The sequence below is a fragment of the Paramisgurnus dabryanus genome, chromosome 22 (assembly GCF_030506205.2).
Source record: "Paramisgurnus dabryanus chromosome 22, PD_genome_1.1, whole genome shotgun sequence".
Classification (NCBI taxonomy): domain Eukaryota; kingdom Metazoa; phylum Chordata; class Actinopteri; order Cypriniformes; family Cobitidae; genus Paramisgurnus; species Paramisgurnus dabryanus.
Window position 1 is genome coordinate 29,447,328 of NC_133358.1, and position 15,400 is coordinate 29,462,727.

The 15,400-nt window shown below is 34.2% G+C and overlaps 1 protein-coding gene across 7 annotated transcripts in view; it reads left to right on the forward strand.

Moving 5' to 3' along the window:
• Positions 1 to 14,841, forward strand: part of kcnc3b (potassium voltage-gated channel, Shaw-related subfamily, member 3b) — a 72,560-nt gene extending 57,719 nt beyond the window's left edge. For 3 of the 7 annotated variants that reach the window (XR_010529182.2, XM_065258740.2, XM_065258741.2), the window contains 2 exons: positions 621 to 661; positions 10,556 to 14,841. Coding sequence is in view for 6 of the 7 variants with exons in the window: in XM_065258740.2 (XP_065114812.1) it covers positions 621 to 655 (35 nt within the window). In the remaining variant the exon portion in view is untranslated. Of the gene's footprint in view, positions 1 to 620; positions 662 to 4,945; positions 7,846 to 10,555 lie in introns of those variants that run through there. The other 4 variants (XM_065258736.2, XM_065258737.2, XM_065258739.2 and 1 more) reach the window with 2 other exon arrangements.
• The last annotated feature ends 559 nt before the right edge of the window (positions 14,842 to 15,400 follow it).

Consider the following 15,400-nt stretch of genomic DNA (forward strand, 5'->3'; position numbering starts at 1 on the left):
GCAAATATCATAACTGATCATTTAGAGACCCCGGATGTGTCAGTAAAGCGTCCTGTTTAACATCCAAACAGTATTGTGACCGGTGTCATGTTGCTGAAACAGTAACAAGTGGCATAACCGCCATTGTTTAAGTTTAAAGACTAGTTTGAATCGTATCAAAGCTGCAGATCTGCTCTCTTGTTACAAAGCTGCACACTCCAGCGTCGTGAGCGGCTTGCCACGGTTGCGATGGTCACACGCCGATCAATACAGCTTAATTGTGGGTAATGTGAACTCTAGCAGCCCGTCGGTCGATACGCCAACAACTGCCAGAACAGACCGAGCTGAAATCACATTTTATTGGTGGCTGTGTACATGAGACCTTCATAGCATTATACAGTGTATCATAAACACACAAAACTACTCATTATCGTCTGTCAGCATATCATGTGATGTCACTTCCTGTTTGTAAAAATGCATTTGCCATAATCATTAACCATTGAATGACGCTGATGCTGTGATGGTCGCAATGTATAAAAAACGTCAGGGCATCTAAATGTGGTTGTGATATTTGCATGTGTGTACTTTCATGTCTTTTCACTGTGTAACTAACACTCATCTCATCCCTCATATATCTCCAGGCCGCCATTGCAGCGCAAGTGTTTCTAATGCGTGACTGTGGGTAGGTATATCATCTCTGTTTTAAATCTGTTTCTCTGAAGTATTCCTGTCATATAGTAAGTAAATATGTAGTAAGGTCCTATTGTACATTGAACACTACAAAATACCAAACAACATGTACTCGCCTTCTCAAATTCACAAAATGTATGAAAGCTGGTTACATTCGTTTGCAATAGATGGGGTGGAGTTACGAGGTTTTAAAATCCAAGCTCTTTTTAATGCTTTTCATTGGTGAAATATTTGCATTGATTTATGTAATGATTTATATTTCATGATGTATTTAATAGTAAAGAACTAGGAAAAATTTAATTGACTAAACAGGTGCAAGGTTTGAACTTTGGTTGAGTTGCTTTGTTTTGCGTTGTTGGGACATCGGGTTTTGATGGATTGATTCATGAAAGTATTTTATTACTTTGATATTTTTGGTCAAAAGATCTATTTCCTTATTGCATAGACAAAAGTCATTTTTAAAGGAGAAAGTTATTTTTGATAAAAGTTTTTTTTTAAATCAAATATAAATGCAGTACACTGCAAAAAAATTATTTTCAAGAAAAAAATTCTTAGTACTTTTTGTTATTTTCAGTAAAAATATCTAAGAATTCTTAAATTAAGATGCTTTAACTTGATGAGCAAACTGACCCAAGAAAATAAGTCTAGTTTTTAGGCCAAAAATATCAAATTTAAGTGATTTTGTGCATAAAACAAGCAAAAAAATCTGCCAATGGGGTAAGCAAAAAATCTTGAACATTTTTCTTAAACACTGAATTCTAGAAAAATTCAAGAAAAATTTGCTTACCCCATTGGCAGATTTTTTGCTTGTTTAATGCACAAAATCACTTAAATTTAATATTTTTGGTCTAAAAACTAGACTTATTTTCTTATTATATTTTTACTGAAAACAAGACAAAAATACTAAGAATTTTTTTCTTGAAAAATTTTTTTTGCAGTGTACAGTAGTGCTACCTTAAGGCAGTTGTTCTCAAACTGGGGTCCGGGGCCCCCAGGGGGGCCGCGAGATGGTGCCAGGGGGGCCCCAGTTTTATGACATTTTATAAAATACATTCATTTATCATGAATTCTGTGTAATTAAACCTAAAAAATAAGGCTACTAACCAACAGCACTACTTTGTATAACTTAATATGTTTTGTTTAATTAAAAAAGTTTTTTTGTCATAAATTTTCTTTGGGGGGGCCGCGAAGGAATGCACCGTACACAAGGGGGGCCGCATGCGGAAAAAGTTTGATAACCACTGCCTTAAGGCATTTCGAAAATATTGTCAAGCAATATTTGATTTATTTATTCATGTTCATGACACGACTTTCCGCTTTTTACGTGTTGTTGAGCACAAATGTGTTTTTTTTTTCTTCGTATCACTCAGCATAAATTTCTATAAATAGTTTAGCACGACTTTCTTTTTATGTCTTTTTATGTATTGTTTTTTCCTTTTTATTTTCTATTTTTAAATCAATGTCGCTTGGGGTTGAGGTTAGATTTGGGGTTTGGGTTAGAATGTAATTTTATGTACTGATTTCTACATGTCTTCTTTTGATTTAAACTATTTTGGGGTAAGAGTTGGGGTTAGGATGTCTGAAATGTAACAGAAAGTCGTTCTAACCCCAAGCAACAATGGTAAAAAAAATAGAAAATAAATAAGAAAACAATACACAAAATGACACGAAAAAGAAAGTCGTGCTACAGACACGAAAAAGTACTTATAGAAATTCATGCTCAATGAAAAAAGCAGAAAATTGTGTCCATGAACAGGAATAATTAAATCGAATATAAATTGTGACTATACCATGACTTGCCTTGAGATTGGGGCGGGTGGTTCCCAGTTTTATGACATTTTATAAAATACTTTATAATAAATGCTGTGTAATCAAACCTCAGAAAAATAAAGCTACCAACACACAGCACTACATTGCATCAATTAATGTTTTATTTAATTCAGATTTTAAGTTTAAGATTGTTTTATGTCATAAATTTTCTTTGGGAGGGCCACGAAGGGATACACCCTACAAAAAGGGGGGTGCTCTGCATTAGTAAACCATGCACATAAACCTAACAAATTTATAATAAAACTAGACATGTAATTTCATGCTAATGTCTTCAACATTTTTAAGAAATATGTTCACCCAGTTTTTAACCCCCGTCACACAATCTTCCCTTTCGTCTATCCAATTCTGCTCTCACACCGTTCCTCTATCGAGCATCCATCAATTCCATTAAATGTATTTACTCTTCCTGTCTTATTCCACCCCTGCTAATGCGCTCTGCCTCTTGAGGAATCCGTTTAAAAGCTCTTACTAGACAAACGTAATAAAAAGGGGGTGTGGTTGTCTCACTTGTGCTGTTGACCAGGCAGGGCGGTAAAAGAATCATCAAAGTAAAGTTGTTTTTGTTTGTAGGCGTGTACTGACCGGCAAATGAAGGTACAGGTGATGTACGTGTGGTCACTGTGGTATACACAGACTGGACGATACTTTAGTGAAAGTGAGTGCTGAGAGGACAGCAGCTATTGTGGAGTAACTTATAGTGCGTAATATAACAGTTAAAAGGTTTCTAATGCAAACATCCGTCCTGTGGTGGTTGAAAAGATGCAGCTTTGATTGTTGTTTAGTATAAAGTCACTTTACTGGACTTCCCAGACATCAGACGACTCTGGGCCGGATCCGCTCCAGATCCGCTGACTTTGTCCCTGATCCGGTGCAGAGTCTTCTGCTGTCTGGGTTTAGATGTACAGTATTTTGCAAAAGTCTTAAGCCACCACCAGCTTTGTTGTTTGGCCAAAGTTTTATTATATGTGTACTGTATTTGTGTGTGATTGTGTTTTATTATGGATGTGTATATATATATTTGATTGTAAATATGTGGGAAAATTATAGAGAAACTATAGGTGTGTGCATGCATTCGTGTGTGCATATTATACAGACTTGACTTAGCACTTTCTTTGTCTGTGTGTGTGTGTGTGTGTGTGTGTGTGTGTGCGTGCGTGCATATTACAACAGACTTGACTCAGCACTTTCTTTGTCTGAATGTGTGTGTGCAGGTCATTGTCCCACAGTACTTTCAAGGCAAACTTTTTTTCGTGCTTGTTTTTATTGCAGATTCTTTCTGTGATCAACATGCAGCAAACTTTTCCCACGTTCACATCTCTCTCTCTCTCTCTCCCAGACAAACACACATTTAAAGTAAATGAGAAAGAGAGATACAGATCTGATATGTGGGCAGAAGGCCGCTGCTCGTGTCTTCACTTCACTTGACTGTCTGATCTTACAAGCCTGATTTACAAACACCCAAATCCTGATGCAACACTCTTTATCATCACTAAAAAACACAATGCCATAATTATAATATGCAAATGAAGGCTTCTATGACATCACAGTCAGGTGAAGTGTAATAGGATGTTTAAGGAGGTTGTCAAGGAAACCAGCCAGAGGTCTTTCTCTGATCAGTCTTATCTGTTAATGTAATGTATTGGCGTCATTGACCTTTAACTCCATAATGACTTCATGTCGGCCACTTCCTTATTAGCTCTGTTCTTAAACCTTGTGAGCTGCCTACCAAGACAGCATCTTAAGACGTCATAGATGTGTGCTTCTATTATAAATCAATAAAATACATTTCTACAATGTCCACAATGGTGGATTATAATTATATTCGGCAAGGTGGCTCACTAGGTTTTAAAGCAGCGTTATTCTTTAATATCTAAAAATATTTCGTCAAACTTCAGGATCAGGTTGTCTCAAAATGGCTGCTGTGGTTTTCTTAACCGTCTCCTATATGGTCTGATGTCAATCAGCGTCTCTTATTTGTGTCTACTTTACAACAACCTGCCCTGCTCGACTACTGTACCACTGGTTAACTGAACCAACTAAACTTCTTAGCAAACATGGAGCCGTGTTTTTTAACCAGTGGGAACATGTTTGTGTGGAGACTTTTTGTTTTTATGTTGTGCAATATTTAGATACAAATGTATAACAATTTTCATAACTCTCATTTTCCTGTTCTGTCCTGTCTTTGTTCTGTGTGTGTCTGTTTATATGTCTCTTCACTTTTAATTTCCCATTCGCTTCTTATTATATATAAATGTTTTGCAATCATGTTTGCATTTATTTCGCATAATTCACATTTCGTTGGCTACATTTTCAACTGTTAACTCATATGACGAACCCATTGCACATTTAAAAATGTCTTTGGTTTATCACTAACATAAACATTACATATGATTAAACGACAACCTAATTCATCTATAAACCCAATAAACCACTCAACGTCTGCCAGCTACTGGCTACGAGAAATCTCGTAGCCTAAACAACATATCAGGAATGACGGGGTCAGCGCTGCGTTTGACCCCCATCACCAGCACGCCCTTTGACCCTTATGAAGCCCCGGGACCCCTCCGCCGCTGCCGATCGCCCATTCCCTCCATTTTGTAGCAGAGAAAGAGACAGAACGACTCAGGAAAGGAGATAAGAAGGGCAGGACGGCCTCATACTCATACTGACATTCGTAGCAATAACAACCGAGACTGTCAGTAGATACACGTCAACACATGCAAACTAAATAGTCATGTTTGCGAATGATATCGGGTCATGTTAAAATGAACTTAAAGTAGCTTACCAGGTCAAAGCTCAGTACAGTAGTGTGTGTGTTTATGAACGGGAGTAAATAATTTGAATATTTCATTTTTCGTTCTGGGATGTATATTAATATCAAGTTCACATTCGATTTTTTTAACCTTATTTCACTGCAAAAATAATGTTCAAGAAAACAAAATTTGTATTTTTGTAAAAATATCTACAAAATTATTAAATTAAGATGCTTTTTTTCTTGATGAGCAAAATGACCCAAGAAAATAAGTTTTGTTTTTAGACCAAGATATAAAATTTAAGTGATTTAGTAAAAATCTTGAAAATTTTTCTTAAACACTAAATTCAAGAAAAATTCAAGAAACTTTTGCTTAACCCATTGGCAGATTTTTCTGCTTGTTTTATGCACAAAATCACTTAAATTTTATATTTTTTGGTCTAAATACTACACTTATTTTCTTGGGTCATTTTGCTCATCAAGAAAAAGCATCTTAATTTAAGAATGTTTAGATATTTTTACGAAAAACAAGACAAAAATACTAAGAATTGTTTTCTTGAAAATCATTTTTTGCAGTGTTTGTTTGCTAAATCCTTCGATCTTGTGCTTACGCCTGAAACACCAAATTATCCCTGATGAATATTACTGTGAATAAGTGTCATACCAGAGTTTTTAATGCAAGAATATTGTGTATATGCAATCGTTATTCTGCACATAGTAACTTTCATAGGGTAAAAAAATGTATCTCACACCTATTATCATTGAATTATCATTGCTCTCCAAATATTTTAAAGGTGCACTGTGTAACTTTTTGGAGGACAGAAATGCAATATAGTGTACATAACTATTTTATCAGTGGTGTATAAAGACCTTACACAATGAACTGTATTGTTTTTATTACCTTTAAATGAGCCGTTTTTATCTACATACACTACTTACAGTCCTCTTAAATGGAAGTCGCCATTTTGCGCCGCCATGTTCCTACAGTAGCCCTAAACTGCTCTACAGAGCGCATTTCTTCAGACGACGAAATGTTTGACCTGTGGCGGATACCGTAGCTTTATGGGGGGCGGGGGTGGGTGGTGGACTGAACCGTTGGTTACAATTCTCAATCTCACTGCTAGATGCCGCTAAAATCTACACAGTGCACCTGTAATTTGTTATTGACCAATTTTTTGACCAAAGTACTTTATTAATTCAACATTAGTTGTCATTTACATGAGCATTGTTCTGTTTTTGTTTGTGCATTGGCTTGGTCATGTTTGTTTGTTTGTTTGTTTATGTTCGATTTTTACAGTATCTCATTATAATTTAATTTGTTGCCAAATTCATGTCATGCAAGAAGCAAAAAGTCACTAGAATCTGAAATAGATCATTTCCAAAATTCATTTTGTGCACATGCATTGGTGATGTCAAAGTGTTTGACTTTTAAATGCTCTGGAAAAAAGGAAAACTGAGCACAAAATGTCCATCTCCATACATATATATGCAAAACGTGGGACTCATATTGCTGCAAATAAAACTTACATGCACGTGTTGTTTATAGTTATATGTGTAAACAAACGTATGATTAATCTTAATTAAATGAAGGTTCAGTGCAGGAATGAAGAATGAAGAGAATCAAACCGGGCATTTTTGTGTGTCTTATCGATTGTTATTGTAATGTTGTTTTCTATTATATTTTGAATTTTTTTCAAAGACAATTTGTTTTTGTTTTCAAAAACACTACACGACAGTTTCATTTGTATATAATATATACGTTGATGTGTTACTGTGTTTTTTTTTTTCGATAATAGAAATAGACAAAAAATATCTCTCTCTCTATATATATATTAAGGTCTACGTGACCGAGTGCTTCCAGAATCGAACAAAAAAGACGAAGTAAAAGAGCCATGAGAAAATACTTTCTCTGAAATAGCGAAAAGAAAAATATGTTGCAATAATTGCAAAGCAGTAGTTTATAGGGAACTGTATGTTACTAGTTTTCATTAAATGATATTTAGTTTCCCAATGGAGAACAGGTCACTGCTAAGACAGCAAATCAATCAATAAGGAGCCATTTTGTTTTAAACATGGCACCTCTATCATGCAAACCTGGATCCCACGATGTATCCGGCGACATTAATGTATTTTACCATGCAAGTAGTGGGACGCCAGGTCTCCTCCACAAACACACTGTGAAACCAGAGACTTCTTTTCCTAGAATATTTGAGTCTCCATTAGTTATAGATCTCTAGTGATTAGTTAGTCAAGAAGATCAATAATAATCTCTGTCTTCCATTTGTGAGTCAATGTTAATGTTTATATTGTGCTTGTACTATACAGATGTTTAGATGTTTCTTTCTGTGAAGTGTATTCCATATAGTTGTACTGTACACGGTCAGCTCACTAAAACACATGTTTATATTAAAAAAGCAAGACCCCTCTATGAGGATAATTTAGGCAACAGTGTTGTTTTAGAGACCCATACACTGCTAGCTAGATTTAACTAGCTTCACCCGTCAATGCGAAGCTTCGTACACTTGATATGTACATGTCTGTATATCTACATGTGTGAATGCCCATTAAACTCATCTCTAATGCTTTTCTCTTTACGTAGACTTGTTGTTCTTGACAGTATTTGTTGTGTGTGTTAGATTGATATTTATTCACAGCCAGGAGCGTTTTGTTATACTGCATATATATGTGTTTGAGTGTAATGTTGTGTGTGGTTGTTTGTGTTTTTCAGATAATGAACTGTATATATTGTCATTTTTGAATGCATTCAGACACTTTTGAACCTGTTAATGTTTAAATCTGAGAACATGACACCATATGATAAATTCAAATTTTTGTTTTCTATGGAAGATCAAACACCACTTATGTATTTGAGAATCACGTTATGATATCAATACGCTTTAACTTAAAGATTACACTTTACAATAAGGTTGTATTTGTTAATGTTAGTTAATAAACATACTGTAAAAAGTGAATTGTTGGATCAACTTAAAAAATTACTTCAGTTGGTAACATCTCAAAAAGTAAGTTTTTTTTTCAACTTAAATTTTTCAATAAAATTGTTTTTCACTTAAACATTTAGGGTGAAAAAACATATTTTTTAAATGCTGATATGTACATGAAATAAAATAAATGCTGACAAGTATTGTTCATTGTTACTTCATGCACTGTAAAACGTAAAATTTGGATCAACTTAAAAAAAATTACTTCAAAAAAGTTTTTTAATTAAGTTGACAAATATTACTTTAAGATTTTTCACATAATTGTTTTCACTTAAAGTGAGAAAATTGAAGTTGAAAGAACCTTAAAATGTAAAAGTTGGATCAACTTAAAAAATTACTTCAACCGGTAACACCTAAAAAATTAAGTTTTTTCACCTTATATGTTTAAGTGAAAAACTATTTCATTGAAAAATTAAGTTGAAAAAAATTTTTTTTTTGTAGATGTTATCAATTGAAGTCATTTTTTACACTACAACACTGAACAATACTTTGTCAGAATTAATCTTAATTAATGTTAATTTCAGCATTTAAACTGTATAAAATTACATTTTGATCTACAAAAAAAAAATCGGTAACACTTAAAAACGTTTTTTTACTTCAGGTGAAATTTTTATCTTTATCAACTTAAATTATTCACTTAAATTAAGAAAATTTAAATTGAAAAAAATTAAATTTTAGGTGATACCACTTAAACTATGTTTTTAAGTTGATCCAACTTTTACGTTTTACAGTTCAAATAATAATGAACAATACTTCGTCAGCATTAAACTTAATTCATGTTAATATCAGCATTTACACTGTGTAAAGTGAAAGTTTGATATACTTATATTAAAAAATATTTAAATTGGTAACACTAGTTGATCCAACTTTTACATAAAAAATCTTTTTAAAAAAATGCAATATTTGTCAACTTAAATGAGAAAATTTAAGTTGAAAAAACTTTATTTAATTTTTTTAAGTTGATCTAACTTTTAAGTTTTACAGTGCTAACTGACAATGAACAATACTTTGTCAGCATTAATCTTAATTCATGTTAATATCAGCATTTAAACTGTATAAAATAAAAGTTTGGTCTACATTAAAAAAATATTTAAATTGGTAACACTTAAAACTGTTTTTTTTTTCAACATCACTTAAAGTTTTTAACAAATTTAATCTTTATCAATTTAAATTATTAACTAAAATTAATGGCTTAAAGTAATTTTTTAAGTTGATCCAACTTTTACATTTTACAGTTCAACTAACAATGTACAATACTTCATCAGCATTAATCTTAATTCATGTATCAGCATTTACACCTAAAAAGTTTATTGTTTCAACTAATTTGTTTTTTCAATTTAAGTGAATTTTTTAAGTTAATAAAGATTAAATTTGTGATGTTTTTTTTTACCTTAATGTTTTCACTTAAAGTGAGAAAATTTAAGTAGATTTTTTTAAGTGTTACCATTTTTTATGTAGATCAAACTTTCACTTTATTTTCACTTATATAACAAAGGTTATAACTGTTAGCATTAGTTCATGCACAATGAACTAACATGAACAACTGTATTGGCATTAACAAAGATTAGTCAATGATGATAAACTATATTGTTTGTTAGTTTAACAGATTTTTCTATAGTGGATTAGACAAAATGTCATTGTCTTGCAGTCACAAAACAGCTTTATCACTTTGTGTTTGAAAATCACTTTTGATCTCAATAGTACAAACTTACAGTACAAACAAGTGATTAGGTTTACAATTGCATCATCTGTTAACAAAATTCTTACACATGCTTAACTTTTCCCAGCCATCCACAGGTAAACCTTCCCCAGCTTTCTACTGTTCTCAGTCTTAATCACTAAGTTTCCTTTCTCAGCGATGATGTAATAGTGTATTTTAAATCGATCTTAAATGTATCTGGGGTGGACTATTCCATTCCTGCTTAAAAAAAACTTCTTTAGATTTTAAGGTATTATAAATTTATTGATCTTACATGTAGTCAAGTTGAATCTTTCATCCTTAGATTTATGCACCATACACTAAAAACTAATAATAAATGTCCGCGTGTGCGTCCGGGACTGGACTTTTTCACCCCCTGAGAAGATACATTGCACATTGATGTTCAATGCATGCAGTTCATCTTGAGATTTACGTTCACTGTGTGTAGATCAACTGTAATCATGTCGTGTCTCAATTCTTCATAGTTTTGCATTTGTGCAGTGTTCTTACATTTTTCAATTTTAAGTTTTTATCGACTATTTCAGTCTATATCAAATGTAGTGTTTTTGTCTAACAGCTGCGTTATATTTCTGTTTTTGTCCGCAGTGTTAAGTTTCTAGCGTTTGGCAAATCTTTTAAGGAGACACACAGTTAGTCGCTGAATCCTGAAAATTTTGCCGACGGGCCGCACCATCCACACTGGACATGTGAGGAATGTCGGAGTGGCAAGAGGACGCGAGTGACTGGAAAAAATAAGGAGAACGGCCGGATCTTCACACGGTAACCAAAGCAACCTCACCGAAATTCCGGATCGCTCCTCTTCCTAAAGACAGACTCTGACTCTGAACACCGCACCGACACAAAAGACTCGAAAGGAAAACATTCCAGTGTTTCTCATCTGCCGTTTAGGATCAAAACATCAGATGATTTGACTGCCACACTGACCTGGGCCCTGACTTTCTGTATATTCATCTATATGTGAGAATGAAGGACCAAGTTAGAATAATTATGTAGCATTTCTGCTAAGACCCTGTAGCATTTCTTGGCTGGGAGAATCTCCAACAACCTTTTTAAAGACATTGACCGTTTGCACAGAATGACTAAACATGGCTTAGTCATGCACAACTTTTTTCTTATCGTCCCCACTCAGCATTTTAGCAGCAAAACGTGTTCGTGCTTTGCCGTGTGGTAGTTTCCATTCGCTGTCTGAGAAAAACGTCCAAGTCTTAGATTAGCTTTTTTCTATTTGAAACGGGGGAAGCGAATCTATTCCCAAAACAGTCTTCCAGTTTTTCCCGCGAGTTTAGGGAAGGCGACGTCGAAAACACACTGCGACCCGACACACCAAAGCCCACTTCCTATGACCAAATAATGTACGAAAGTAAAACGGCACAGATTATCCCTGTCGGATCTTAACGTTCTGGCGAATTTTAGGTAGGGTATGTCCCTTTAAATATGAAGAGAGATTGGCTGTACTGCCGGGGTAAACCCCCCCAAAACCTCAAATTGAGGAGTTTCGATTTCCATATCAAGCCTCTCTTGTTCCTAGAATTATTTTTTTGTAATTGTATGATTTCTTTTGTAATTTAGTCGAGCTAATGCTGCCATAGATTGTGCACACGCAAAAGTGCTTGGACCAATAACAAGCGTAAGTTTGTTTACTTTGTTTCGTGTTTTTCGAAAGAGGGTACGCAAAGATGTTCTTAAACGCTCCCTTTCTAAAAAAAATATCGTCTACGTAAGACTTAAAACTATAACTGCCTTCAGAGTTTCCCTCCGTCATCGTCTCGTCTCCTATTGGCTTGATGTCTCTCACTGTTGTTCCTTCTTGACCAATCGGAGGGGGGAGCGTTCTACGAGGTCACGCCAAACCAATCAAGGAGAATAAATGTACAAAAAGAACATATTTATATATTTTGATATGTAGTTGCAAAACATCTCCATGGTTCGCAGGTGTGATGTCGCAGATGTCGGATTGCGACAAATGCGATCGTTTCGCCTTGCGCAAAGAACTTGAATAACGAAAAAATAAATGCGCATCAAAAGAGATTTCCTCATAGACTGTGAGAAAATGGATGTCAAAATATAAAAAACCAACATGGAGATAGAAAAAAATGCATTTTTGTAACTTTGTTTACCAGCATGAAACCTTTGCATGAGTGTATTTTCTGCGAGCCCTTAGTTGAAGTGAGGAGGGCTAAAATAATAAAAAATATTAATAATAAATATGTTAATAAAATACAAAAAATCATGATATGCAATGGATATTTAAGAAAAAGAATATATTTAAAAGAGCTATATTTTGTTTTGAAATAGGAAGAAAATGTGAATAAATTCTGCGAGCTTTTATTAGTTAAAAAAAAAGAAATCGAAATGCCACCTAAATCTGTTCTGCTACATACTGCCCCATGTAACGTTCCTGTTTGCCTTACATGTTTCATTTGTACCATCAAAACCCTACCCCATTGGGTTGTGTATGCAGAAGGGGGCTCATTTTTAATCCCTGCTAATGTTCGTCTTAGTTTCCTCTGTAGCCATGGTAACAACCGTGCCCCTCTGTAAGTGGGATACGGCTTCTTTTCCCAGCATGCTTGGGGGCCGATAGCGTTTCATCACGTCTCGGTTTCACTTCAGTTTCTCTCATTGGCAATAATACGAATGATGATCCAGAGATCTTCTCAATGGATTTTGTAGCACGGCAAAGAGGAGAATCGTAATAATCTCAGCATCTTCCTTACGAACGGATACAGTACGGAAAACCGGCGTACTATTATCTCAGGTGAAATATGAGAAAGATCCGCACCAGACTTCTGCCTGCCTGGTTGCCATTGCTCGTCTCTCTGATTCACATCTTTAAATACGCGATAAACGGTTGGACAAGCACAGTTATCTCTTGGGTGTTGATGGATTTCTCATTGAAGCAGGAGGTTGCGTGCGGTAGGTTTTTGACACATGCAGGCCTGCAAAATCACAGCTGAACTAAAGCAATGAATAAATCCAATGTTATTTGGGAAAGTATGTGATGCGTAAGCATAAGACGAACGAATACACAGCACTGAGCCATGATTTGAGTATGGGTATTGTCTTTGGGTATTCCTAAACATTTGTTTACATCCATCATTGTAGCACTGCAGCGATTGATAGCATCACATGCTGATTTATTTGTAGAAACTTTAAATAAGGGTGTTTAAAACAATCTTAAATGAGATACAAGATCCTATGCAAGGCACGGTAGCATATGTGAAGGGCAAATTATATGTGACACACGTTTTCAGTAACGTTTTGCATATTGTTGGCGTTGAAAAAAATGTTGAATCCTTCTTTATTTTAAAGTCGCTTTTGGATAAAGGTGTCTGCTGAATAAGTTACTATGTAACAAACATTGCAGATGTGAATATCAAAGAGAAGCAGAACTCCCAGACAGCAGACGACTCCGGGCCGGATCTGCACCGGATCTGGCCCGGAGTTGTCTGCTGTCTGCGTCAGAGATATTGGTGCTAGTGGATATAAAAGTGAAATGTGACCATGTCTGTGAAATCCAGGTTAAAGATTAGTATGATTTCAGTTATTGCTCTTACTCGAGGTTATATATATTCTTTACTTTATGTAGGATGGTTAATATGTAAAAATGACTTTAGGTGGGTTTTCACAGATTAGGTCACAAATATGAAAGGTCAGAAAGTTAAAGATACGCATACACTTGAATAAATCACCTGACTTTGTTATCCCATACTGTAAAAACAAATACAGTGTGAAGTTAAAACAACTTGGTTTTGAAAGTCAATTCAACATACTAATTTTAAGTTTTGACCTGTGAATAGTTGACAGAACTTAATTTTTTAAGTTAAAGTAGCATAAAAATATATGTTGATATGATAAAAATGCTGCTTTTTTCACAGTACATACGCGTCTTTGTGGTCAGCATACTGTTACTATATATGAAAAGCGTTTGTGAAAGATGAACAAAGGTGAAAAGATGAATATGAGAGAGTTTGTGAAGGTTGAAGCAGGCAGCGGTCTGGTGTCATAGCAGAGGGACACTTTGAGTTTTTAGGTCTGCTGATATTGATATGTGAAACGCACAGGACAGAGATGAGAATTTGATCTTTAGGAGGAAGACGATATGACACGGCTTATATTTTCGAAACCTTTGAAAGCGGAAACCAGATGTCTTCGTGTTGTTGGGTCATTGGGTTCATTCCCACCCCAGAATGAAACCTTATAGCCTAAATAGGTCTTTATTTTACATTTCCAGAGTTGTGCATATTTATAGTTTTATAAACTTTATTTTGTTTATAATTACTGATTTATTGAAATGATTTATATTTTCTACAGAGTTTCGTTCTTCGCTTTTTCCCATATCAGAGGTTGTTCATATTTTTATGACCACTATGTTCACACACGCACACACAGACACACACACATATATATAAATATAAATAAAAAAGCCTGCTGGTTTTATTTTAGAAGGCATTAAGGCCACTTTGGTCCAAGGGTCACAAAGTAATGCAGAATAAATATTTTAAAAGCATGCTCTTCCAGCAAAAACACATATCCGCACTAGGCCTGACGTGTCACATCATGAGAGATTTTGTTTTATTCCTATACCTGTTCATTCATTTCATTTTCTTTAAAGTTGAAATGGTCGAATTTTTTATGTTATGATGTACATTTTAAACCACACTGCCCTCTTTAATGATCTGGAATGGTAGATCTGTCTGCATTTCTTTCTTTGTGCCTGCTCTTGTATTCAGTGTCTGATCGATCATTCCTCTCTTGTGAATTAAGTTTTATTTGATGTACTTGAATTACAGATATGCAATCACCACCTCTCTGACCACTGCCAATCATCCCGATCAATAATCAATATGATTAAAGTGATTAACAACCTTGATGTGCTTTTTTTCTTACACATCGCATTCATACTGACACAAAATACAACCCAGGTAAATAAAAGTATGTTTGAATGTACTAAAAATATTATTAAATACGAACGAGTACATTAATAGTACATTATTTTTGTGCTAAATGAGAGGCACACACTACAATTATATACTGTAAAAAAAATTCTGGTGCAATTACAGTATTACTGGAAGCTGTTTGTCAGTAACTTACTGTAGATTTAAATTAGTTTTATTGATCTCATTTGGCAAAAAATACATATATGCTAAATACATTATGTAGAAATAAAGCCTCATTAAATATATTTTTGAATTTGAAAATATATTTAGTTTTAAACTTTATACAATCAACATATATTTTAAAATAAATATCAAGGGCAAGCAAATATATTTCAAATTTTGCAAATGATATGGCAAGAAATGTATTCTTGACCAAAATATATTTTAAATATATGCTAATTTTATAAAGTATATTTTTGAAGTTGAAATATTTATTTAATTTTAACCTTTTCAAACCTGTTATGCTTACGAATTTAAAACAATGTTTTTC